Source organism: Pseudorca crassidens, chromosome 16 (assembly GCF_039906515.1).
Source record: "Pseudorca crassidens isolate mPseCra1 chromosome 16, mPseCra1.hap1, whole genome shotgun sequence".
In the NCBI taxonomy this organism is placed as follows: domain Eukaryota; kingdom Metazoa; phylum Chordata; class Mammalia; order Artiodactyla; family Delphinidae; genus Pseudorca; species Pseudorca crassidens.
Genome location: NC_090311.1, coordinates 31,261,077 through 31,288,938, shown reverse-complemented (window position 1 = coordinate 31,288,938; position 27,862 = coordinate 31,261,077). Strand labels below are relative to the sequence as shown.

The 27,862-nt window shown below is 48.2% G+C and overlaps 1 protein-coding gene across 1 annotated transcript in view; it reads right to left on the bottom strand.

Annotated features, from left to right (window-relative positions):
• Positions 1-27,862, bottom strand: part of TLL2 (tolloid like 2) — a 132,251-nt gene that overhangs the window by 22,896 nt on the left and 81,493 nt on the right. The window contains exons 6-13 of the mRNA XM_067709854.1: positions 26,472-26,650; positions 25,217-25,322; positions 17,863-17,987; positions 15,166-15,281; positions 9,959-10,061; positions 3,521-3,637; positions 2,378-2,523; positions 1,727-1,922 (exon numbers count right to left, since the gene is read on the bottom strand). Coding sequence (XP_067565955.1) covers positions 1,727-1,922; positions 2,378-2,523; positions 3,521-3,637; positions 9,959-10,061; positions 15,166-15,281; positions 17,863-17,987; positions 25,217-25,322; positions 26,472-26,650 — 1,088 coding nt within the window. The remainder of the gene's footprint in view (positions 1-1,726; positions 1,923-2,377; positions 2,524-3,520; positions 3,638-9,958; positions 10,062-15,165; positions 15,282-17,862; positions 17,988-25,216; positions 25,323-26,471; positions 26,651-27,862) is intronic.

The window sequence follows — 27,862 nt, the reverse complement described above, 5'->3', positions numbered from 1 at the left end:
AAGTGTCTCCACAGCCATCATTTCATTGGGGCTTCACAGCTGGGTAAAATGGGCAGATTTCCTTCTCCCTGTTTTACAGAGAGGAAAGCAGGGGCTTCAGTAAGGACAAAGGGATGCTTGCTCGGGGTCACACAGCTTGAAGTGGGTTCTTCTGACACCATCTGCTCACCTAAAACTTGGGAGAAGGGGATAAAGAGGGGGCAGTTGGGGAGACAGAGTAAGGAAGGGACCAGGAATTCTGGGTTAGCACAGCCAGGAGCCCTGGGAGAGGAGGGAGGAAGGGGTCACTGATTGGGGACCACCAGTTGCAGATTGGATATCTCCATTCAGTGGCTGCTGGTGTGATGGTGGGCGCCCAGTCACAATGCATTGGGGAATAGCCGATATTTCATCTTAGCATGTGGTCTGAGGAATTCCAGGGCTCTGAGAGCAGAGAAGGAAAACCTATCTATTCAAAAGAGTCTAAGGATGGACCTAGAGTCTGTCATACAGAGTGAAGTAAGTCAGAAAGAGAAAAACAAATACCATATGCTAACACATATATGGAATCTAAGGGGAAAAAAAAGGTCATGAAGAACCTAGGGGTAAGACGGGAATAAAGACACAGACCTACTAGAGAATGGACTTGAGGATATGGGGAGGGGGAAGGGTAAGCTGTGACAAAGTGAGAGAGTGGCATTGACATATATACACTACCAAACGTAAAACAGATAGCTAGTGGGAAGCAGCCGCATAGCACAGGGAGATCAGCTCAGTGCTTTGTGACCACCTAGAGGGGTGGGATAGGGAGGGTGGGAGGGAGGGAGATGCAAGAGGGAAGACATATGGGAACATGTGTATATGTATAACTGATTCACTTTGTAATAAAGCAGAAACTAACACACCATTGTAAAGCAATTATACTCCAATAAAGATGTTTAAAAAAAAAAAAGAGTCTTAGGAAGCTCACTCTGCTGGGGCCAGGAATGCTGGTCTTCCCATGCCATTCTGCATCTGACTTTATCAAGATCTTACAGAGCAGTCAGTCCCTAAGGTGGCACCGAGGTTTGTTTCCTGTGAGCGCCACACTTTCTCAGTCTCCCCCCGCCCCCTGCCCAGCTCTGCCCACTTGAGGGTAGGCTTGTAGACTGGGAGCTGATGCTTCTGGAGCCGCAGACCTGGGCTGCCTCTCTGGCCCACATCAGGGCATGCAAGGCAATGTTCTAGAAAGAGTTTGAGCTTCGGAGTCAGACTGTGTTTAGATTCTTGATCTGCCACTTAACTGAGTGACCCTGAGCAGCCCTTCTCAACCCTGATCAAGCATGATCTAAACCCAACTCAGAGGTTTATTTTGGGAATTAAATGACATAGTGTAAGTCAAGTACCTTGCACCGTTCCTGGCACACAGTAGGTGCTCAATTAATGATAGTGACTACACAAATATGTATTGTTATCAATGCTCAGTTTCACTAAGGTTCATGAAGATGACCTTGGAAACTTATAAACCTAATTTCCAAGTGCCGCAGCACAACTTTCTGCCACAAAGAAAGAAGCCAAGGCTGAGCCTGTTCCCGAGTCAGTCGTGAACTCCGCTGGGGAATCTACGCACAGCTCTGAAACGCTGGCTGCCTCCTCACTGCAGGAAGCCTTGTTTGGTGCTAAGGTTCCCTATGGGTTTTGTGATTCTTAGGCCAGGGGGGCAATACTTCATCCTGTGACTAAAATGGAAACAACGGCTAATTCATACCCTTGAAAAAATTGGCTGCAAAGCCTGCTTTATTGATAGAGCCATCAGACACAAACTTCATCCACATTCTGTTGGAGCTGGACTTTACATCCTCTGGCTTCTCATAACCACAGAAGTGGCCGATCAGGGCGCTCTCTTCTGCAGGGCCGTCGCGGATTTCCAGGTAGTCGTATGCACAACTGTCGTGTCTTTCGATCTAAACGGAGAAACGGAGACAACGTGAAAGACAGCAGCTTGGCCTTAAGGTTTTCAATTTAAGAAAGGAACCTAAATATCACTCTTGAAAATCTAACCAAGAGACAAAAGGACCCAAACGTGTCCTGGGCTTTTCCAAGCTGTCTCCTACTTGTGCAAGTCGAGGATGAATCAAGCTGCAAAGAGATTAAGTCATGATAAACAGGGAAGAAAGATTCAACAAAATGCCCTGGGATCCCATTCTAGACGACTTCTGCTTCAATTATTCCCCCACCCTCTCCAGCAGCCTTCAGCAAGGAGGCAGATGTGATTTCAAAGCCTGCAGAGGCTCTGATAACCAGATGTCCTGGCAAAATGCATCATGGACTTGAAATGGCCTCTTAGGTTCCTGTTTTCAACCAAAAAAATGGAAACGTATCTTTATAGACCACAGTGTCTAAGATCAGCAGTACTTACCTCAAAAGCTTGGAAGGTGAGCCCCACGTGAAATCCCTCCGAAACCGTAATCCTCCAAACACATTCCTTGGAAGGTCTGTAGTCATCCGGGTAGTTTGGAGATTGAATCTGACCGGCATCTTTGTTAATGTCTCCCCCACAGGTAGCTTTAGAAAAAGAGCCAGGAGGAAAGGGGGGGTCCCTGGTCAGACCCTTACTAAGGAAGTACACCACTAGGTGGCTCCACTTGCCAACATTTTCATTTCCATTCAACCAAGACTGTGCCTCCGGAAAGGCGTAATCTCATGTGTTTGCAACTCTGAATTTTTCTCATATAAAGAAAATAACTGTATAGAGCAGTGGTTCTCTACCTTTGCTGTGCATCAAAATCACCTGGGAGATTTTTCAAACTATGGGAGCCAGGGCCACATCCCAAGAAGTTCTGATCAAGTGTGTCTGGGTGATCACCGGAGGTTTGAGATCCCCCAGTGATTCTGATGCAGAGGGTGGAGGTCTCTGGTACAGAGTGATGTGTACACACGCACACGCACGCTATTTCCTTTATAAAAACAAAGCTCTGGCCCCTCCAAAATTACAATTTAAGTCCCTAAGGGGCCTTAATAACTATTTAGTGTTTTCCTTTGGGTGGAGGGCGGGCACAGGGGTAACTAGCCAGAGAAACCCAATATGTGGAACAAACAGAAGCAGAATTGCCCTGGTGGCAGCTGCCTAGAGCCCAGACCTAGGGCTCTAGGTTCCCTCAACTCAACCACCATGATGGCCTCAGAGGCCCTTCCAAGAAATGTAGCTGGAAATTCCTTGACATTGTCCAAAGTCCTCTTTTCACAAATGTAGCTCAGAGAGTTTGGATTCTTTGCTCAGGCTCACACAGCTATTCAGAGGCTGCTTTCATTTCCAAAGTGTTCTATAACCCCCAACACAACACCATCCCCGCTGGGTGGTGACAGGTAGATGGCGCCTGTCCTGAAGGGAGCCCAGCTAGCCTCTCAGCTTCCATAAGGTGGGAGAAGGGGACGGTGCTGCCCCACCCTCAGGGCTCCGGCAGCTGCCACACGTGCAAGGGTGGGAAGGGACACCGGCTGCATGTGAAGGACTGAGGCACATCAGGAACCACGCCGGCGGCTCCTCTCATCATGAACAAACCTTCATACACCGCGAAGAAGCCCTTGCCCAGGATGTTGCTGCTGCTTCGGAATTCCACCCAGAGCCGGCTGTCTGTGGAGATGAGCGGCTCCGGGACTTTGTCGCCACAAAACCTACCTGGGAAGCGGAAAAGAACGGTCAGGCTGCTGGCGGACAGGACGGAGGGACTCAGTGCAGGCAGAGAGAGAGCAGTGTTGCTTCAAATGCAGTTCAAGGTGAGCAGTCCTCGCTGGGCAACTCATCCTGTAGCACATACGAGATTAAAAGCTGGGATGGAAACAGTCACACGCCTGTATGCCTCCTTCAGGAGAGTCTCAGATGCCAATCAATCAGATACCCTGAGTGTGGCCCAGGCACCCCCTCCCCTACCAGCGGGTCTTGTTGAGGTGCTGAGGGGGATGAGGACGTCCCAGCAAGGCCAGTGGTGGGATGGTGGTCTGAGCGAGTGATGAGTGTCCTCCCTGGTATTTCTATTACATATACACCCTTCTATTTGGGGAGCATGCCTTATGCCTTCCTTGTCTCGGGGAAGGGTTGCCAGAGGACACGTGATGACAAAATCAGTTCTTGGCTTTTGAATTCCACAAGTCTGGCCACAATACCAAAGATTTGGGAAAATACACAGTGAATAAGAGCACATTTCCCCTGCCTTGTAGTCTTAGAAAGATTCCTAGGATGGAGGAGCAAATCCTCTCCTAGAGGGAGAGAGGATTGGAGAGGGCACCATGGAACCTCCGAAAGGACCCTGTGCCCTGGGTGGAAAAGGTTGATAGAGACCCCAAGGAGGTTTAAGGAGCTGGGAGAAGCAGAGAGCTGTGCCCCCAGGGCAGTCCCTGGCACAGGCTGGAGGGGCAACAAGACCCTGGATTCCCCATGTCCCACCTGGGGTCAGAACAGGAGTGTCTGTGTGTTTTCGTAAGACATTAGGCCAGGAGACTGGCATGCAGAGTTCTTCAGGGAAAGCGGGACACGATGGCAGCAACAGGACTCCTGGGAGGGGATGGAAGCGACTTTCCCAGAGCCCAGAGGGCCTGGGGAGCCATAGCACGTCTCCCATAGAACGTCTTCTAGGGAGATGTGGACTTGGTACCAATCTGAACTGGCCTAGGGCTGAGCCAAGGAGGAGGCACCGCAGCCACTTAGGTGGACAGAGGACTGGAGACAAGAGGGGGATGAGGACATCCCAGCAATGCCAGTTGGGATGGCAATGTGCCAGACACCATGCCCTGGCACAGTGTGCCCCCCACTGGCACCCTGCGGGAAAAACCACAAATTAACTGTAATTAAGTTCCCACTACCTGATGGAAAGGGGCTCAAAATTGCTACTGAACTTGTGGTATTGAACATACAAATAAATGTGTATTTCTTAGACACGTGAGTACATTGTGTGAAATTTGGACCCTTTACGGAGGAAAAGGGGGAAGGCCAGGCCTTCCCAGGGCACGGTCATCCTTGGCCATATAATTTCCAATGCCACATAAGGATGGCAGCCAGGGCAAGAACGGGGGTGTGGTGGGAGATGGACTGAGTCATACTCATCATCAGCTCACAACACAGACCAGCCAGGGTCTCTCAGAACGGAAAGCGTCCGTGGCTCCACCAAGCGCTGACTGTGTGAGTCACTCAAGCATCCATTTAACGTGGGGAGGAGGGGGAGTGACGGTTAATGGGTATGGGCTTTCTCTGGGGGATGATGAAGATGCTCTCAGACTATGTGGCTGTACAGCTCTGTGAGCACACTGAAACCACTGACTTACGTGCGCTAATGATGAGATGTATTATGGGGCATGAATTTTATCTCCAAAACATGTTTTAAAGTCCATTTGACAGATGTTTAGTGGGTATCCTCTTATGGCCAGCACTGTGTTAGCCACTGATCGACCCCTTGAAGCTGTAACGCTGCTCTGCCCTTCTGAGAACTGGGGCGGGGGGGTGAGACTGGGGGAGTAATAAATGTCACTACAGACACTACCTAGTGGCCAACTGTGGTCGACATTCTTTGGGGAGACACAGGGGTAGAGGTTGCTAATCTTCCATTTCCTTCTGATTCTGGTTGCCTGTAGCCTTTCGGATTTGGGGAGCTTAATATTAAGGGAGATGAGCTAAAACTGCTGTTGAGAATTGGGCAAGGAAAAATCCATCAGAAGTCTATACACTTCCAATAACGGTTCCTCGGGCATGGCCAATTAGTATCAATTAGTTCTTGGAAAACAGCATGTAAGCCTGGGGAAGTATTGCTCACGAGTGAGAAGACGGAGCCACTGAACAGCAGTGAAGCAATGACGGTTCACAAAAGGAACTCTCTTAGCCAAACCGAGTTTCAAGTCCAAATTTCTCCTTTTAAAACCCCAGCTGTCACAGCCGCTGGGGAAGTTTTCAAAAGAGAAAGGGACTTCCACCACCTTGCTGCCTAAGAAACCACGCACCCATGGGCCACAGGACCACCCGCCTCTGCTCCGTACCCCGGAGGAGACAGGAATTACCGGCTCAGGTGTGTTTTACTGCCTTGGCAGAGCTAGACTTGGTAGAATAAATTACAAATTATGTCTAAGCAACGTCTCCCCAGATCACCTTGTAATTCTTAACTAGAACCGTCTACATTGTCCCTGGACTGATGTCTCCAGATTCTCACCTTCACTGTAATGGTTCTGACAAAAGCTCCCTTTGGAATTGAACCAGACTATGCCAGACGCTGTCCTACACACTCTACATGGATTCTCTATTTGCCTCCCTACTACCTTCTGAAATAGGTGCTATTATTAATCTCACTTCTGAAAAAACTGAGCTTTGGAGAACCTGAGCTGAGTTACACTCAGGATTGTAAGTGGCAGCAGGATTTGAACCTTGGCAATCATCAGTCTCACGCTCTTCATCATCATCACCATCACCGCCACCACCATCCAAAGGAACTCCTCTGTTTGAGGTGCAGTTCTGAACACTGCACCTTTTTTGGATCAGCAGACATCAAATCTGCTGTCTGGAATGTAATCACTATTCCCATTTCCCAATTTGGAAACAGACACATAGGAATGAAGATCAAAGACTCAAACCATAAAGCAAACTTGTGGCAACACCAGGCTGGCCAGTTTGATTCATGCCATCGGTTCTGCTCACTTGGGGGGCCGCCCCTGCCCAGGGAGCCCTTAGTAGAGGAGCCACGCGACACTGATTGGCCAGCCTGGCCTTTCTGAACTTCCCTCCCCACTTCAGGGAAGGCGGAAGAAAAGCCTTTGTGTGCGTTGTGGTGGGACAGAATGCCCGAGGACCGTTCTGCCTACAAAAGCGCATTGTTAGAGTAATTCCTCTAGCAGAAATAAGGGAGGGGAATCCAATTAACAGGCCAGTGTTTCAGATTACTGGATGGTTCTGTATGCGGCCACCTTCCTCCCCTCTTTAGGTGCAATCTCCTCAGTGACCCCCGACACTGAAAAAAACAACCTGCTATCTTTAAGCAGCCGTGAAATGTTCTCAATCTACTTACATTTCCCTTTAATCACTATGTGAAAAGCTGGGCCCCAAACACCCTTCTCCCAAGGAGACTAGCAGGCTGGAGAGAAAATGGACTAGAGAAAAGGTGTCAGATTCCTAAACTGAAATCTGGTTCCTGCCTTTGGAGGAGGAGTTTAATAAGGATATCAAGAAGAGGAAATGCAGATGAGGACACTACAAGTGGACTCCATGGGGAGTCATAAAGGGTTCATTCATAAAAAGTTATGCGTCCATTATGCCTGGATTTTCACACACTGCCCTGGGAAAATATGCGATGCACAGTTTTTCAGAGCAAGATGCATACTTTCACAATCCGCCCTAATCCGCTCTCTCTCCTGCCAAAGGGGCATTGACCTGCCTCCTCCCGGCAGATTTCATGGCACTGACCCCTCCCAGGGACCAGCTCGGCCCACACAATGCACTTGTTCCAAACACAAAAGTTCACTAACAACTGCATCTGGAAACATCAGAGCAGGCCAAATAGTTGGCAAAGGAGAACTCCTGCAAATGAAGAATGACGGTTACAGGCGCTGGGCCATGCCTTGGCTACAGCACACTCGGTGCGCGCGCGCGCTCTCTCTCTCTCTCTCTCTCTCTCTTTCTCTCTCTCTCTCTCTCTCTCTCACATCCACACACTCTCACATACACATACACACACTCACTGCAAAAGTGTGTAAAATATAAGCAAAACAAAAAAAAAACCAAACAAAAAACCATCGTGGATAATGACGAACAGCAAAAGCTCCACCCAATCACTGAACGTGTGATCAGAGTTCCCAGGATCTGCAGCGAGAAAATTCTTGTTTCAAGTTCAAGGAACAGCTGGAAATCCCTCTGCCTGTGCCCATTTTCAGGAGCATGCCTTGGCCCTCTCCATGGAACTTTAGGAACAGAGAGCTTCCCCCTCCTGAGCTTTTTAAAGTCTATCACATTCCCTGGGGGGTATAGGGTTGCCAGATTTAGCAAACAAAAATACAGGAAGCCCAGTTAAATTTGAATTTCAGATAAACAACGAATCATGGCAGTCCTATGGGGAGCCCCTTCTAGATTCAGCAGTCCCCTTGCCCCATCAGCTGGGCATCTAAGTTCTGACCTGATCTCAGCCACCAGCAGGCTGTGTGGCCTTAGCGAGTTGGTTTTGCACTTGGGGAGTGTGGTTTTCTCATGAAGGTGTGTGATTAAGTGACTCTAAGGTCCCCGAGATTCCATGTTATCATGAAACTCCTCCCAAACAGTTTCTTTGATTAATTATAAAATAATATCTGAATGCATTCTTGTAAAAGAGCCAAATAATCCAGAAGTATACACACCAAACCATGAGGTTGCCCCCCACCCTGTGCTTCCTTTCTCAGAGTGCAAGGGCGCTCATCAAAACTTCTTTACAAATTCCTGTCTATTTGTACCTTTAGGAATTTAAACTCATGGCCCTCTGGACTGAGTGGGCTTGTGTGCCTTTCTCAGTGGTAGCTGATCTGGCTGAGACCCTTTGGCCATACAGAAGCTTAGTACCTGCCAGGCCCCCCTGGGTCCAGCCAGACCCTCTGTCCCTGTCTCTTCCGATCTACCCCAGAATCTGAAACGAAGCTGGGCTCAGTCTGGCAGTGAAACTCCCCACCTTAGCTCTCTCCCTTCTTTCCGGCCTCCATCTTTGGTCAGTTGTCCTAATAGCAGCTCACACTCAGGCCAGTCATTCGAAGCATAACAAGTATGGCTTTTCTGCCTACGTGAAGACATGCCAGGGACAAAGTCTGCACCGCGAACTTACGCTGGTCCAACTCAGAAGCCCACCCTGAATAGCACTCTAAAAATGAGAACAATCCACTCTAAGCGGACACCCTCCCAGCTGGCCCCTTATGACTCTGCTTCTCATTCTGGCTCCACCATGGTGGACATTTCTGGGCCAAACGAGTCCCCATGTCCGTTGTCCTAACACTGATGCCATTTGTCCTCTATATGACGGTAATCTTCCCTGGTCACCCTGAGAGACCTGCCCCTGGTGACCAATCCTGAGTGAACTGACTTTTCTCTTTATGCCACCTGCCTACCTTCTCTCACTCAAAGGTCCACCTGCCTTTTCATGGATGAGTTCAAGCACTGTTCATCTCCCCCAAAGAATACACGCTCATCATAGAGAAATTGGAAAATATAGCTAAACCAAGAACAACAACAGAATAATTTTAAAAAATACTCCATCATCCTGAAATAACCACTGCGTGTTATTTATTTATATGTCTTGTTTTACTGAATATTTATATTGTAGACCACAAAATGGTTTCTTCCAGTCAAATCCAGGCTGCACAATGTTTTCAGTAATTTTGTTTTGGGTAATTTGAGTCGGGATATTTACTGTTCAGTTTGCCACACTCCCTGTCACTTCTTACTTTATTATACCAGCCCCGTCTCACTCATTTACACCTTATACCCGAAGGCATCTGGTTTTGCAACGCCTGCATCGATATACAAGTGTATTTTTGTTAAAACGGAATCCTACGTGTTGCATATCCTATTTTGCAACACCTTTTGTGTAGCAATGTACAATGAACATCTTTCTGTATCAATAAATAGCCCCCTCCAACTTTATTTTTAACGGCTGGATAGTTTTTCATTGAAAAGATGTATTATAATTTATTCATCTAACCCCTACTGTTGAATATTTAAATTGTTTTCAATGTTTCCTGCTTCACTGAACATCCCTGTAGTGAGAGCTTTGCACACTTCCTTAATTAGTTCCCTAGGATAAATTCTAAGAAGTGGAACGGCTGGGTCAAAGAGTATTCGCAGTTTTAAAAGCTTTTAACATGTGCGGCCAAATGGAGTGTTCAGAGTTTTACAATGACACCGACCCGTGAGAGCTTCCTGTGACTGGCGGGATGGACCCTTCCAGATATTAACAGCATCGCAGACAGCATCTGAGCACTCCTCTCTTAAGGCTTTCTGAAGTCAACTCACCCAACAGGGGGGCTTTTCTCCAATAACCATCCCGGACCTCCACGTAGTCGTACCAGCACAGGCGGCTTTTAAACAAATCCATGGATGTGAAGTTTAAGGCGATCTGCAAAGAGTTGCCGTAAAGTGAGTTTTGGCAGCCAAGCCTGAGGAGTTTTGAAGATACGTCTGGCATAGCGGTGTTCTCACGTTACCCTTTAGCATACAGAGCTTTCAGACCACAGTAGGAGTGTCCTCTCAAAAGCACATTCACAGGAAACCTCATGACATTCAATAATAAACCTTAAACAGGATGGGGAATAAACAGAGGAGATGGGTTCTTTGGTTCTGTCTGGGGAATAACTTGGGCTTTTGAAGTCACTTGGTGGTTTATAGAAAGCAAGATGCATTAAAAAGACTGGTCGGGATGCGCTGAGACTGGGGATTTGGAAGGAGGTAAGAGGTCAATGGAGTTTAGAGATACGAAAAGATCTTAAAACATCATCAATCATTCCAAAGGGTTTGGGGTGAACCCGAGTGCATCCGAGCACCTCTGTGATCAGTGTTCCCCTGGCCATGACCTCACTCTTCTGAGGTGTGGTGTATCTAACAGCCTTCCTACAGTTAGTCCGTTCATTCATTTATTCATTCATTCCACCATTGTTAGTTGACCCACTGTGTGCCAGTCTGTGTTGGCCAATCAAGATAGAAAGATCAGTAAGACAGAGTACTTGCCTTTAAGGAGCTCAGAGAATGAGGGAAGGGCAGATGTGCCAAGCCAATGAGAACACTATGGAATAAATGCTGAGAAGAAAGGGATGGACAGAAAGGCACTCTGGAGCCCCAAGGAAGGAGAACTAGATTCTGCCCGGGAAAATCTGGAGAAGGCTTCTCGGAGGAGGTGGCATTTAACCTTAGGAGAATAGGGGTCCAGGGGCCAGAGAAGGAGGGCCAGACAGAATTCTGATGCAAGGGACTGACACGAGCAGTGCAAGGAGATGTCTGGGGAGCCGCGCCATGCATCTAGCAGGGTCATTGTGCGCATGTCTGGAATGAGGGGGCAGAAGAGGTGAGGAGGAGTGAAGGCTGGGGAGGGGGGTTCCGAGGGACTGGGAAGGAAGGTTTCCAGTCCCTCTGGACACACTTGAGGCCATTCAGTGGTGCCCCTGCCCACAAGCAGTGGAGGGGAGGGGGGGCCCTACAGACTTGCACCCCTTCCAACTCAGACGGCCCAGACCGAGGTCAGGTTTGCTCTCTCCCTTCAGCCCCCTTCAAGCCCCGCCATGCAACGTGCCCGGGATTGTCTGGCTGCAGCTCCCAACTGGGCTCCCTGCCCGTCCTCGGCGTGTACCCTGCCCGCCGTCTCTCAGCCCTTTCGCTCTCCAGAGTCCCCTGAAGTGCCCTGCCCCAGCTCCTGCACCTCTGACCCTATCTATGGCTTTTCCCACTCGGGGGGGACCTTGCTATCGGGCAGTTCATCTTTTTCTAGCGTCTTCACTCTCCTCCCTCTGCTGGCCACTTTCTTTTCTATTCTTACAGCCCTGGGTCCCACTGTCCCTAAGTAAACCCCTTAGGCTGGAGGGCTGTGGGTCAAAGTTTGCAGTGCCCTCCCGGCCACATCGAAAGGACTTAGTTCTTTGTCCTTGTTCTCTGGCCCCTCTGCTTTGAACCTCTCCTCTCTGGTTTCCACCACACTCTGTCCACTGTTCTTTCTCCTCGGCTGGCTCCCGTCCTCCCCGCTCCCCTTCTGAGGTAAGGACACCTCAAAAGAAAGCATTGTCCTCCCAGCTTCCCTGTCTGTAGGTGACGTCCTCGCCCCGATCACTGAGGTGCTGTACCTTGGGGTTAGCTCTCCTTGGCCTCTATTGCTTATCCCAGGGCTGACGGACTTTCTTCCTTTGAGATGTCTGAGTTCCCGCTCCAGGTCAGTCTCGCTGCCCCTTCAACAGCCCTGCCTGCATTGTTCCTGCTGAGATGATTCCGGAACCCCTCCCTGCCGTGCCCCCGTCCATTCTGCACACTAGGTCTTCTGGATCAATCTTGCACTTACAGCTCATGTCTACCAGATCCCTCCTGTGCTCAGAAAACTTCAGCAGCTCCCTATGCCCCCATCTCATAAATTAAGCTCTGATTACTTTCCAGAGCCTCCAGCACCCATCCCATGTGACCTTATTTCCTGGCGCACCCTGATATATCCATGCTAATAAGACCCTCCCATGCCTGGATAGGGGGCCCCTCCCTCCCCCCGAGTCCTTCCCTGATTTCCCAGATGGATATGATCTTTCCCTCTTTGGAACTCCTCCCTCCCTATCTTAGAGTGACTCTAGAGCAGGCATTTTAGAGGCAGGCAGATCTGGATTTCCTCCCAGCTCTACCCTTCCTGGCTCTGGAATCTTGGGAAAATACTTGTCCTCTTGGGCCTTTAGCTTCCTTGTCTGGAAAGAAACATGCACACCATTGGGCTGTTGAGGGGACTGCACGAGAAACTGTACATGGCATGTGCAGTGCTATGCCTGGCACGTAACAGACACTTGATGAATGGCGATTTAAAACATCAAGCCACACTGAACGTACACTTAATGCACCATGAACCGGACACACAAAGTGCTCTTCACACAGGCTGCCCATCTTGAGTGTGTCCACTGGCTCCCTTGTTCAGGTCTCAGGACAAGGAGCACCGTCTTCCACAAAGCCCTGTGATCTCCTAGGAGATGAAGTCAGTACCAGAAAATAACTGGCCAGCTTACCTGCTGTGTTGTAGTGTGTGTGTGTGTGTGTGTGTGTGTGTGTGTGTGTGTGTGTGATGTCACTTTTCTTTCAACCTGCTTGTGGATTAGAATCACCTCAGAAGTTAAAAAGATACCAGTGCCAAGCAAATGCCCCTCCTTCAATTAAATGAGACTCCCTAGGGGTGAAGGGCGGACCCCAACTAAACTCTAAGTCCCTTGAAGACAGGGGTTGTATTTAGATTTCTTTCGTCTCTCCTGCGGTGCTAGCATTCAGGTGCAAGGGCTCGGTAATCCTTGCTAACTGGCTGCAATGTAATTCTTCAGCCTTTGCTTTTTAAAATTTCAGAAAGGAAATGTTATTACAACTTCCTTGGTAACACGTTCACGATCTGAATGAACGGATAATTATTCAGGCTAATTATTTAAGTATGTTAGTGAACCATAAAGACCATAGGGGAAGAGGTGATGAACAAGAGGTGAAACTCAAATCAGTCAAGTTTGCTGATGACCAGCAGCTCTGGGGAAGGCTGGGTGGGTGAAGCAGAAGTTGAAATAATTGGTTTTGGAATTTCAATGATATATTCTCCCTGTCCCCAGTCAGCAATAATAATTAAGGCTTGGTGAATCTCATGCAGTTCAAACAGATCACAGAGCCTCTGCTATTCAGGGCAATTCAACAATTTAGGGATTGCCAGATCCCTTCCTCCCCCTCCCCCTTCTTCCCTCCCATGGATGCCTCCTGCAGGCACAGGGACCTCATCTGCCCAAGGCAGACAGGTCTGAAGTTCCTCAGGCTCACGATGACAACCACACAGTCATAAATGCTTAGAGCCAGAGGAAGGATGTGTGCGTGTGGCTGTTGTGTGTGTGCGTGTGCGTGTGTGTATGTGTGCATGTAAGTATGTGTGTATGAATGCATGTTCAAATGTCTATCAGCCTGTCCCCTTTGAGGAATAATTTAGGATGATAGTTAAGCATTCAGGCTCTCAGAGTCAAATTGCCTGGGGTCAAATCCCAATACAACAAACTGAGTAGCCTTAAGCGAGTCCATTTCCTTAACTGCAAAGTGATGTGGTAATAGCGCCAATCACATGAAGCTGTTGTGAGGATTCAATGAGAGACTCCACACGATATGCTGAGAATAGCGCCCAGCCTGCAGAAAATGCTCACAATGGTCTAAGCCATTGTTTCTCTCTAGTTATCACAGTATATTTAACTCAACATTTAAGTGGACATCTTTTTTATAGTGATGAATTAGGAATATCTGAAGATTGGCTACAGGCACCTGAAAATCCAACACCTCCCACTGCACGCCCATTCAGCCGCTCATCCATCTACACATCCATTCAACAAATAATACTTATTGTATGACTCTGTGCCATGGGCTGTGTTGGGTGCTGAGGTGAACCACGTCTGTACTCAGTGAGCTTAGGGTCTAGAAAGGGGACGGCCAAATAGCCAGCAGCCATGATCCTGTGAGAGAAGCCACAACAGGATGACTGCAGGGAGACAGGCCCGAGGGGCAGAGATGCAAAAGTAGCTGCATCTAGGTTGAGACAACATGAAGAACCCTTGGCTTTGTAGTGAAGTGTAGGGAAAAATACAAGCTTCGAGGTGCAGAAGCCCCAGTTCCCAGTTCTATATCTTCCTCTGAATGTGGGCAATTTTAAAAATGTCTGGGCCTCGGATTCCTTGTTCAAATAATGGATATAAGGAGATGAACCCTGCAGAAAGGTTAAGAATATACCACCCCTGGACCAGGGCAAAAGAGACCCCTGAGCTGGGCTCAAGTTTAGAGGGTCATGGAATCTTCAGAACCAAAGGAATTGCCTACACAGAGTTTTCCCAGCTCCTAGACCGCACCTCAGGAGCCCAGGACCTTAGAATTCCCTGCCCCAATAGCCCTGAGGCCACTTCCAGGTGTACAAGGACCTCTGCCCTGGATCCATCCTCCCGAGCGTGGACAGCACACCTGCCCAGTCCACCTCCACTGGAGAAGGAGTCAAGAAACAGCTGTTTGCAAGGTAGGAGTGGAGGGTGCTTGGGATTGTGGGCTGGGGGTTGCCCTGGGTGCTCCTAGATGGAGCTGGGGCTGGGAAGAGGAAGAGGGGCCAGCCGTGTTTGGGGGCTAGCTCTCCCTGTAGTGCCACCTTCCAGAACAGCGCTCCGAGGTGTCAAGAAATTCTAAATTGGATCCTCACCTTCCAGGACATCCTGATGGTGTATTTATCAAGGGAGGAGGGTGGCACCTACTTTGTTTTACATACTGTGAGCTTGATTTATAGCTCCTGTAGACATTTAGTACATAGGCCTCCATTTGTATGGGGGAGGCTGGTGGGAAAGTCCAGAAATCATGAACGTTAAGCAAGCTTGCCCAGTGACTGGCACATAGTAGGTGCTCATAACAGCTATTATTATTACTATTAATAATAATACTAGTTCCTCATGCCTCACCCAACTCAAAGAATGCGCTGTCATTTCCTGAGGTGGTTTCATACCTACCTTTTCCCCTGGAGTGACCGATATCCTCCAGACACAGTGGGAATAAGAAGGGTAGCCATTCGGGAAACCAGGTGCGGAAAAGTTTCCCGTCGTGTCCTGCAGGGTCTCCCCACATGCTGCACAAGCAAAACAAGACATGTGATCCAGGCATGTGCACACACTCCCCGCCCATGCAGCCCCCTGGACAGGGCTGCTGAGCAAATTCACCCCTTTACCAGCCAAAGCTCTCAGAACACCTTGGCAAAAAGCATGTCAGGCACATTGACATTTTTCTGGCAAAATGTCAATAAAATAAAAGCAAATACATGTCAATAAAAGCAAAACTCGGGCCTGGGGGCCAAAAAGTAACACCCCAGGGGTTTCTTCTGAGCCTCTCAGGATTGAGTACAACCTAGAGGTTTGAATCTCAGCACTCTAGCCAGCTGTTTGGTGGTGGGCAAATATCCCAGCCTTGCTGGGCCTCAGTTTTCTTTTCTGTGAAATGGGTGGGACCTACCTAGAGGGTTAAAGAAACCATCTGCATTATATGAAATGGCTCAGTGCAGTGCTTAGCACACTGTGAGTTCCCCCCCTACATAGTGGCCGTTATAATTACTGCTAATAATATCTGTGGCAGAGAGAATACAAAAGTGCAAGCACATGGAGCAAAAAGAAAATGCTTTGAAATTTATTTCAGCTGTTAGTTGGAATCCTGTCTCTTCTTTTTCTGCTACCCACCTCTGAAAGAGCTACGGAATAGTCAAGAAAACAGAGGAAAATGACCAGAAGCACAGGAAGCTGGAATATTCTAGAATAGGCTAGTCTGCCCTTGAATGTTTGAGGGTTGCCTGGAGTCTAGAACCTAGTCCTATGTATGTGAAAAATATTTCCCCTAATTTGTCCTCAAAAGAAAAGGTTATGCGTAACCTTTTGTATCCCCTCATCTCTAGGGATTCAGACCCCAAAGACAGGTACATCGGTTTGCTGAGTGCCCCTCCTTTCATGGGGCCACCTCCAGAGTGTGGGAAACACACTTCCTTACATTTCTTTTCCTACATGCAATTCAGCGTCTGCGCGGCAACCACCTTTGCTTTCAGTTACTACTTGAAACTATTTGAAGATGCAGTTTTTGGAGCTGCAGGAAGGAAGAGCTGGAGAATGGCCCATATCGGCCTCAGGAAATCCTGGATATCGGGGCTTCAATATCATGTTACCGAACAACTGCCAGGCATCATGAGGATTATGCCCAGCAGTGAACACCCCCGAGGGTTCCATGGAAATTATTTTAGAATAATCATCAACGTTCTGCAAGAACACATACATTACTGCATGGCTCCATGGTATTTACCAGCTGCTTCCAATCCTTTCGGGAAGTAAGAAGCATATACATTATAACTAAATAAATACTATGGCATTTCCCAGGGAACGCTATAAGGTTCCTCTTTCAATTCAGCAAGGTTATATGATATGTGTATCCTGTATTTCAGCCCTAACATGCCCCCAGATGACTAATAGCTGGATGGGCTTATTTCCCAGAGTGTCGTGATGGAGCAGTCCCACACGGTCCTTTGAGCACCCCGTCCTTTGCACACGAGCTGGGGAAGCCAGAGACCTTTTCTGTGCAGGTGCAGGGCACAGATGGTCGGGGGGTCTCCCAGAACGGTGGCCTGGAGGGAAGCAGTGCCAGCACTGCGGTCCTTTAGGGGTCGAGTATGGTTGTCGCTTTGCGAGTGAGCGTGTGCTGCCGGCAGTGTCGTTTGAAAAAAAGCTGCGAGTCCAATTTTCTAAGATGGCCCCTATTCCAAATATTCTGTCCCATGATCGAACCACGTGTTTGGTCTGGGAGTTTGGAAAAGGTTGCTGGACCTTTTGGTAATGGAATTTCTTTCTTGCCCCCCAAACCACCAAATCGCCTTCTCACCCATCACTGGTAAAAACTTGGCTGCTGTCAAGGAGCGCTTTACACTGAAGCTCAGCAGCTTAAAGGGGCCAACGTGAGCTCCCCGCTGGGAGGCAAGGGGGGCGGGGGTGACAGTGCTGAAGGCAACGAGATGGAAGCAAAGAGGGCAAAGCCAAGGGGCGGGGGGTTTCGAACTGGCAGAGAAGCAGACATCTGCTTGGATCCAGTGTACCGTCCCATCTCCAATGGCAGAATACTGGCCACTGACTAGCACCCTGGATGGCTAGGAGAGCCCAAGCCCATAGAAATGATCTCATTTACAGCACTGAGATGCCCTCTGCCTTCCAGTGTTTGGGAAGCTGGCTTCTACCCTTTCAAAAGCATTCTCCTTCACTCTTTGCCTTTCTGCAAAACCTGGGGTTCTTGTTTTACCAAACCCACGTCCCCTACTCCCATAGAAAGGAGAGTGCTTTGACCCCTATGGGAGGCACACCGCACTGGACTCCCGTTCACTACTGCACCACTACGCCTCTTCCTCTTCTGAACGTCAGGGCTTTGCCGGAGAATTCCAAAGCTTCCCACAAGTTAAGCTGTGGGCTCTAAGACCTATTGTTTGCTTCACCACCTGCAGCCCCTCCACCGCTAGGCTTTCTGCACTGTCCAGCACCTCAGCACGCCAGGAATGACAACTGCCAAGGGGGAGACTCTTCATGTCCCCCAAGGAGTCTTCCCAGCACCAGGGATGTTTGCCTGTGGTGGTTGAGTTAAGTGGTCTCCATGGTGCTCTGGAGGCCCTGGAACCCCTGCGATTCAGTTACCTGGGCATTTGTACAGCTTCCTGGCTTGAGCTATGTCTCCCTGACTGAGCCGCACACGCTGGCCAATGGTTGGCCTGATGCCATTGTCGTCTCGACGGGGGAGGATGGTGTCTAAGAAAACTCCTCTACAGGAAGAAAGGAGAGAGCGAGAAAGGAGAACGAAAAGTCAAGGCTGTCAGGCTGTCCGCGTGGGGATTTCGAGTCTTCATTTCCTTTGCCCACAACCCCATGAACATTCCTACCCCCTGGCCTGCTCGCCCCAGGCTGACATAACTCATGACGTTGCCTCCCCTTGTGCTGGCATGTTAGCATTCCATTTCTTCAGCTGCCGGCTCCCTTTCCAATGGGAAAATGACTCTGCCAAGTTTAAAACTATGCCCTAGCCCAGTGGCCCTGAGGGCTTCCTTACTGAAGTGTACCGAGCACCTCCACAAAGGCCCTGACAGGTCCAGGCCCCAGGGCCCCCCCACTGCACAGCTGCAGGGAGCACCATTCAGAGAGACAACTGTGTGAGTGGCGCCCTCTGGAGTTGTGCGACGGGCAGCTCCCAAAATGGGTAAGTCTTGGAGAGGCTCCAGAGAAAGCTTGGGAACCAGTACAGTGTGAGGTTCTCAGGGGCTGGTCAGCAAGCGCTCGTTGATGAGTTGGTGAATGAAGCAGTTCAGGGTTTGGGGGCCTTAGCTGGCAAGAGGGATAATCAGACGGAAAACGGGATGAATGCAAAGAACAGGAGGTAGTCAAGAGAGCTCTGGCCTAGAGATTTCTGTGTAAGGCCTCACTGCCACCTGTAAGGCCTCACTTGCCTCGGACAAGTCCCTTCCCTCCCTGAGCCTCAGTTCACCCCTCTGAACAGTAAGAGATTGGCCTAGATGGTCATGGCAGCCCCTTCTAACGTTCACATCTCATTCTGCTCCAGTGGGAGTGAAACCTAAAAGGAGCAAAGCAGACGAATGTCCACCAGGATGCCTGGCGGGGTACTGGCTCTATTCACGCCTCCATTTGGTGGGTGTGGTTTACCCCCTGCCTGATCTTCCCACTCTGCTTCCAGACCCCCAACCTGGGACCTCTCCTGGAGGGTAGGGCCTTCCCTTGAAAGGACACCTTCTCCAGTTACCACCCTATTCCTTTCTGTCCCTTCTTAACCAAGTTTCTGGAAAGAATTGTCTCCATTCTCTGGCTGCCTACCTCACCTTCACTCCTCAATCCAACTGCGATCTGACCACGCCAGCAACGGTCCCCAGTCCCCGACCAACTGACAAGTCAGATGGCCCCTTGCCAATGCTCACCTGCCCTCTCGGCAGCACCGCCCCTTTGCTGGCCCCTCCTCTCTTGGACTCTCTTCTCCCTGGTTCCCAGGCACTGCTCTCTCTGAGCCGTAAGTTAGGATCTCTCCCTCTTCTGCTTCCCAGGAGTGCTATCCCTAGGGTTCCGCCTTCCCCCTCTTCTCTCCTCTCTCCTCTCTCTTGCTCCACTTGCTTCCCTGGGTTTTAACTGACACTTACAGGCTGACAGCTAATTCTCTGATTCCAGCTCTAGAACCATCTGCTAAGACAGAAGTCTGGTGACCGCTCCACTGCACTGTCCTTTGGAGCTCTTATATGCAACTCATTCAAAACCTAATGCATTCCGTCCTCCTGCTCCTTCCATGAATCTGTCTCCTGAGACTGAATCTGAAGGTGCCCTTGGCTCTGTCTTCTTCCTCCCACTCCCTTGTCAAAACTGGGAACCAGGACCTGTCCATGGCACCCTCTCTACATCCCCTGAATCTATGCCTTCCTCCTCATTCCAGACCACTGGTTTAGCAATCAGCATCCCCTTCCTGAACTCTCTTTCCAGTAGCTTCTCAACTGGCCTCCCCCCTGTAGACTCTGCCACCTCTGCTCTACCCTCCACAATGCTGCAACGTGATCATCCTGAAATGTAAGGACAGGCATGTGCCCGCTCTGCTTACGGGCCTTCGCCGACTTCCAATCACCACCTGGATCTCCAGGCCTGTGGCTCGCTGGCTTCTGCCTTTCTCTCCTGACACCTCCACCTCACTCGTTATCATAAGCAAGCTAGTACTCCTGCCAGCCCCAAAAATGCCCTTAAACAAGCTGTCCTCTGCCCAGGCTGCCCATCCTCCATCTTCTTGACCACTACCAAACTCCTGTTCATCCTCCAAAACACCACCAGATGGCTTTCCCTCTTAAAAGTCTTCCCAAGCCCTTTCTATCCCTCCCATCCTGAGTGAACCACTCCTTCCTCTGGGCCTTATTCGCCTAATACGATATGATTCTTATCATACTGTATTGTCTTTTTGGGGGTGATGATAATGGTCTTTTCTGCTAAACAATAAGTTTCTTCAGCAGAGAGGCTGGGTCCTTGTCTCTATGCCCTCAGGAACCAAAGTGTAGCCAACTCAAAACATGCTTCTTGAATTAATTTACGCAGCCAAGATAGGACACTGGCATCAAAAGATTTTGCAAAATAATTATTTATACTCAAAAGGAAATGCAAAAATGCTTGTTACCTAGTTATTAGCTGCTCTTTCCTTTTTCTTCTCTTTCTCTCTCAAACATTTCCTTTTCCCTAAATTCTGCACTACTTTGGAAAATATATATTATCCCTAGTTCCTCCTTTTTGTTTGTGTAGATACTTTTCCCCTAAATCAGATTTCAAGCTCGTTTTCTTTCCTATATTAGCACACCAGAGCCTAGATTGCCTGCCGATGTCCTTTTCAGCACCGCTCTCCCCAACATTTAACCACCTGGCCTGTCTCTCTCTAATTGCCATCACCTCATCTCTGGGTCCTTCAGAGAAACTTTTGTGGAATCTTTGGTCTCCCTCAGTGACCTCACCAAGTTTGAAACCACAAGTGATAACTCTACATAAAATTCTAAATTCAATCACATATGAATCTTAAAAATGGGTACTTCTGCCCTAACGTAAAATGTGTTCACTTGTAATCGTTTTCTTGATTCTCCTGGAGAAAGACATTTTGCTGCATGAAATGCAAGGCTCAGTACAATCTCTTGGCAACTCAGGCTAAATGACCACGTGGAAGCCCACACAGTGCAGGCAACTCAGGCAGCAGCCTGCTGTGTGGAGAGTGTGTGCTCACACCCGCTGTGCGTTCCCAAGACCTTCCTATGTGCCAGGCCCGGCCTGGACCCTTTAAATGCACCATCTCATTTAATCCCCACAAACACCCTAGGAAGCAGGTGCTGTTTATTAGGGGTCCTCTCTACAGGTGAGAAAACCAAGCCTGCGGAGCCTAAGGGACTCACCCGAGTACAAAGCTAGTGATGGGGAGCCAGCCGTGAACTGGACGCAGGCAGGCCTGGAACCTGCCTCCTAGCATCTACCTCCCTCCAGCCAGTGTTTCCCACCACCCAAGAAACAGGTCTTAATGTCTGTTAGGTACGTGGTAGAGTTAGGAAGCTTGGAAACCTCTGAAACCAAAGCAGGAGGAACCACCTGGGCTCACACTCAGACAGCTCTGCGAGCTGAGACTCCCTCCCCTGCACGTCCCTGAGCTGCCAGCACAGCGGTGGGCTGTGGAAGATGTTTACTACAAGAGACATCCCTATATAAACCGCTGCAATTACATCCCCCCTTTTTATGTAGGACACTCTCAGCATTGACATTCTGCTAAACTAAGAAAGGGTTTGGCAGATGCCCTTAGGGAATAAAACTGTCAGCTCTGAGTTCTCCAAACAAAGAAGCCCCTGTACCAGAGAACTGTTTCCTAATCTCCTGGACCCTTGCCCAACAAAACCTCCAAAGACATCACTCCCCACAGCCCGGGTCCAACCATGGGGAGGAGGGAGGGACTGCAATAAACTAGAGGGAATAAAGTTGGAAGGACAATCGTAAAGACACATGAAGATTGGGTTTCCCATCAGCAGGAATAGCATTTGCCTCTGAGATGAGCAAATGTTCTATAGGCCATTTTCTACTCTTTCACAGAATCAAAGACAATGTGCGGGCTAGCTCCAGGGGACATGTGACCAAGAGTAATGACATGGAATTAGGGAGAGGGAAAATCTTACAAAAAGTACCCAGTTAAAGACTCCATTGATAAATGCCCCCAATGAACAAAGTAGTTTTCTGAAAATCCATGCAGAAAATTGGCATAGGGGACAATGCTACAAAATAGATTTGCCAAAATCATTCTCAACTCTGGGGCAGGGGTGTGAAGGTAGCTGCGGTGGATTGTTAAAATAACAAGTCTGTGCCTCCTAACATCCGTATCCCTCTGCAATACGAAGTTGCAACTCCTCCCATTAAGAGGTAGAATCTCTTTCTTCATCACTTGAATCTGGGCTGGTCCTGAGCCTTGCTCTGGCCAACAGAATGTGACAGAGGTGATGTCACGCACATCCTAAAGCCTGGGTCTTAGGAGTCTTAATGAGTATTGCCGTGGGAGCAATCCCAGGCAAGCCCAGAGAAGAATGAATCAGAATGACCCACAATGTCATAAAAAATAAGTTTTTATGAGCTGTTAAGTTTGGGGGTAGATTGTTGTACAACAATAGATAACATCATGTGAGCAGAAGGGGACTTCTGCCGCCCTTTGACCCCTTCAGGGAAGCTGCTCCTCTCCTAACTAGCCGCCCATCACACCCATGTGCTGCTCCCTTGCCAAGCTCCCTTCTAGGTGGACTTTTGATGAGGAACTGTTATTTCATGGGTTTGGTCCATGGGTTTCCATTGGTCTGTGCTGATAAAATCCTTCACGCTGACAACGGTGTTAAAACGGTTATCTCCTGAGGGGCAAAAGGGATGGCATTACGGGTTAGAAATCAGAAAAAAAAAAAAAAAAAAAGAATTTTTTTTCTTGAAAGACAAGAAAAGAAATGTTGGTGCTAGAAGACAGTCTGTCTTCACTCTTGCCTCGGCCTCTGGCTTCAGAGCTTTGCACAGTTACTGGCACGTCGCAGGCATGGAGAAGGCAATGCAGTTTCTATATCCCATTTGTAGTTATTTATCCAAAATTTCCTACATAATAGAAACTTGTAGATTTTTCTTAATGAAGTGACCACTGTAACTGCATGTGGAAAGAACTGCAATGAGACGATGGACTTTTCTTCCCTCACCTAGTCCCCAGCACTGCAGATCTCCTGTCTCCTTCGACTCATTCATTAATTTATTCATTTGACAAATATTTATTGAACAGCTACTCTGTGCCAGGCGCTGTGTTGGGTGCTGGGGATTAGAAGAGAATGAGATAGTCTCTGTCCTCAAAGATCTCAGTCCAGTGAGGGAGAGGAGAATGCAACAGATAAATATTAATAAATAAATTTATAAGAATAATTGATAGATAAGGTGTAAAGCAATATGAAGAGTTTGGACAGCTATAAAAACAAGACCCAAGGTACAAGCTTCTCACCTGGACCAACTTGACCTTGATTCCCTGAAAAAATCAACACTTTGGCTCTACTTAGCCGCCTGCAACCCCTGGGGCCGATGCGATGTGAGCTGGCTATTCCCTAAACCATTTCCCAAACCTGAATCAGTCCCACCGCCACACCCAAGCATCCCACCTCTGACATCTGCAGAGGGGCCACTTATCCTGACTCTCACACCCCCAGGTAGGTCCCTCAAAGTCTCAGTTTCCCAGCGTGGAAGAGGAAGCCTCGGATTTCCAATACGGCAATGAGTGTGATCATATCTGTCAATCCCTCACCCATTCTCGTTAAGAAATTACAACCTGAAATGTTCGAGCTGGAAGGGGCTCAGGGAACATCTGGTCCAACTCTCTCATGAGGGAACTGAGGCCCAGGGAGGTGGCGATTTGACCCTACACACAGCTGCCCCGAATTACTGTCTGGACCTCCTTCAACAGCAAGGTACATGGGAGAGAACGAGGGCTAGAATCCAGCCTTTGACTCTCAGTTCAGTGGTCTCATCACCACATCACATTGCCTTCTGTGTCTTCTGATAAAGAGCGAGGAGAAGAGTAAAGAAAACAGGGTAGGTCACTCCCATGCCAGGTGTTCAAAGATGCTAACTTTGGCCAAACTCCTCCCATTAGAGTTCTGGAGAGCCCCTGCCTGGGTGCAGGATGGCCATCCTAACTAACTCAGCTGTGTGGCCAGAGCACAGTGCCCCCGTGGAACGTGGGATGCTGAGGGTGGGAGGATGTCTCCCACGGTTCTACGACCTCATCAACAGGATGCTTTCAGCAGCCGTACCCAAGAGCCAATCAGCCTGCGTAAATAGTCTTCCTTCCACTCCCAAGAGCACTATGTCTCCTGACCTAATGGTTTCCTTTGATCTTTATGGACACAGAGACTTATGAAATGGATTGTTTCCCTCTTTGCTGTGACTTGCTAGGAAGCACAGGGCAGGGTTTTCTGCCAACCCCAACAAAGGGTACATGACTTTATGGCATATATTCTGAATACCAAACTGATGCCAAGCTTCAACTTAGCCATCGACCCTTATATTTCCCTCCCCCATCCCCAAGTCTTCTCACCTAGTTTTTCTTCTTGTGTATATTGGGAATCACCTCAAATCTTTTTTAATGATTAAATAAATAAAGAGCAAACAAGCTGGTTTTAAGAAGAGACCGGGGGAAAAATGCCAAGAGAGAATACTCGCACTGTGTCTCCTTTAAGTCGAGTGGAAAGACCTACAAAACTGGGACTAGCGGGCGAAAACTTCTATATACAAAACACTTATATGATCTAGAAGCAAGGGCAATACAGAAAATACTTAAATACTGGGTCCAGCACAGCACGAACTCATCAAAACAGATCCTGCTGATGCCAGCTGCACATAACTGGTGTGACCACGCTTGAGGAAAACAGCTACCCTCATGCGCAGCCAGCAGGCAGGAGACCTGGAGTTTTGTTCTCACTCTAATCCCAGCTACCTGTGTGCCCACCAGCTGGCCGGAGGCTCATTTTCTTCTAAAATGAACCCATGATTTACCACCCTCCCAGCTCTGACACAGTCTAGGTTCCAATAAACCACACTGCTTCTAGGAGAACTGGTTGGCGTCACCATGCTTACATCAAGGACATACTTCAGAAGATACCCACCCCCCCCCCCCACTGGAAATTTTATACAGAGCCTTTAAGTTATTATCCCAGCTAACCTCTTGATAATTTCCCTTTTCTAGTTTGCTGTTTGTGACACGAGGGCATGATGAAACACCAGCTTCACAATGGGATTCAATCTTATTAGCGGGAACCTGATTAGATTATATTTCACTGCAGCCCAGAGGCCACTGTATTTCAAGGACAGACACGCCAACCGTGCTAGGGACATGCAGAGACCCGCTCTCTGCAGACCTCCAGGAATCCGACCCAAGCCTGCGGCAGGCACATTACAACACAGACGAGGCATAACCATAGATTCCGACCTTGAGAAGGTGTTCCGGGCGTAGTGCATGATGCTGTCAAAGTCGTACATCTCTCCCAGAGAGCTCACTTCCCCAGCTTCCATTTTTAAGAAATTATACTCCTGACCTGTGACATAACACTCTGTTAAGGCCTTTGAAAACCAAGGCAGGCACCTGAAAGGAGGCACAGGAGGGAGAAGGAGGGCCCATAGCAACTTCCGAGAGCTCTGTTAGCCCAATCAGACAAATGACAGGTTTGGTGGTGGTTCTTGTTGTTTTTAACAGATTGGAAATTTGAAACAGAACAGCACTATGTGGTCACACCCCACCACACAACACCCCTCCCAAAATGCCACTCAAAACTCCTAAACTCGGGCTTCCCTGGTGGCGCAGTGGTTGAGAGTCCGCTTGCCGATGCAGGGGACACGGGTTCGTGCCCCGGTCTGGGAAGATCCCACATGCCACGGAGCGGCTGGGCCCGTGAGCCATGGCCGCTGAGCCTGCGCGTCCGGAGCCTGTGCTCCGCAACGGGAGAGGCCATAACAGTGAGAGGTCCGTGTACCGCAAAACACAAAAACAAAAACAAAAACAAAACTCCTAAACTCAGTTAGTAGACAGGTTAATTATCAGTCTGCTTGCTCAAAAAAAAAATTGTTTTTAAATCTCTAATCTTGCTATTGACAGAACAAAAGAAAACAAATCCAAGAGTTAACTTCAACCCCACATTCACAATTCAGGCTCTCAAAAGCATTTTTAAGGCAACTATATTATTCAACCAGCTACTTTCATGTTCAGTATGAATTTATGTATAAAACTGTTTCACAGGAGGAGGTATTTTTAAGAAATCTAGACACTATCTGCCTTGGGATAGGCAGGAATACTCTTTTTACGTGTACTGTATCTTAATTATATTTCAGTTTCAAAAATATGTTGCCTACATCAGCAAAAATGAGTCTTAGAAAAGCAACTGGGAGAACTCTTTTTCTGGCTTATCAGCTTTGATGCTGCAACAGTGTTCTGGTAGATTCTGTTCCTGTTAGGAAATGGAATTGGATTCCTTTACAACGTGGAAAGTTATTTCACTTCTGCTCTCTCCTACAAGCTCTGGCAGATGACCTCCCAGGAAGGGCCACCGATGGACAGTGCTAGTGACAAAGGCCTCCATACTTATAAACGAGTGTTGTCTGCTCCCCACCCCTGCCCCTTTACTCCTTCCTGACCCCATGGATGCCACCTGCCTGACCGGTGTCTTCCAGGCTCCATACAGACTCCTTACCTGGCTGGATGTTCTCTCTGATGATGGTGACGTGCTGGTCTCTGTCTGGCCGGGTGTGTTCATGCCAGAACCCGACCACGTGGCCCAGCTCATGCGCCACAATCCCAAACTTGTCACAGTTTTTCCCAATGGATATGGCCTGCGGGCCTCCACCTCGGCGCCCAACATAGGAACAACAGCTGGACAGTTGCAGAAATACCCAGGTCAGCAGATCAGGGAATAGCAAGAGTCTAACACCCCTCCCTTGGTGGTGTGTGTGTGTGTGTGTGTGTGTGTGTGTGTGTGTGTGTGTGTCTAAAAGAAACGCAGACTTGAGAGCTGAAAATGATCTCATCGTCTAACTTCCCTCTCAACGCAGAAATTCCCTCCAAAAATGGTTCTTGACCTTTATGGTGGTCATGGATTCCCTTGAGAATCTGAAGAAAGATATGGCCTCTCTTCCAGGAAAAAAGCAACTAACTTCCCCCACCCCCCAATCTCCGCTGGACCATCTCTGATGACAAGGAGGAGACAATGGTTTCTGTAAAGCATGAGTCTTGATACTATTACCAGAGGAGCCTTAGAGATGACTCCCCTTCTGGGCACAGTTATCTTTTTAAATATATATTCATTATTCCTAATATAGAAAAGTATAAAAAATAAAATGGCCCATAATCCCACCACTCAAATAACTTCTATAAAACATTTAAAAAATACACGCCCATGTTACAAAAGATTTAAGTATTAAGGCTCTGAAGATAACCACTGTTAAGTTTCTTAAATGCTATTCCAAAATATGTAATACATCTATGTACATATATTCTTTTAATTACAAAATACACCATGTACATTGTCCTTCATCTTGTCTTTTTTCCTCCTTAATTTATAGATCTTCTTATAACAGCACATGTAGACTTATCTAATTTTTTTCAAAGCAACATAGTATTAAAATTTATTTAATCAGTCTCCTATTAATGTACATTTAGGCTGACTCCAGTTTTTGCTATTTAAACAAAGCCTCAGGGGAGAGGGAGACAAAACAAACAACAAAATGCAAAACAAAGAAACCATTAGGGTCTTTCTCGTTTGTGGTAGGGTAAATTCCTAGCAGTGGAATTAATAGAAGAAAGAGTATGTGCATTTGATATTTTGATAGATACTATCAAACTGCAATCCCAAAATGTTGTGTCTCTTTATATGCCCACTAATAGTATATTAAAAAGCCCTGTTTCCCCACAACTGGGACAGCACTGGTTTTGCCAGACTATCTTTGTCAATTTGATAGGTGAAAAGTGGTATTTCACTGTACTGAGGTTGGATAGTTTTTCATGTTTTATGTGACATTTATATTTTTTTCTTGGGAACTGTGAGATCACATTTTCCCCCAATTTTGGGGGGTTGTTCATCTTTTT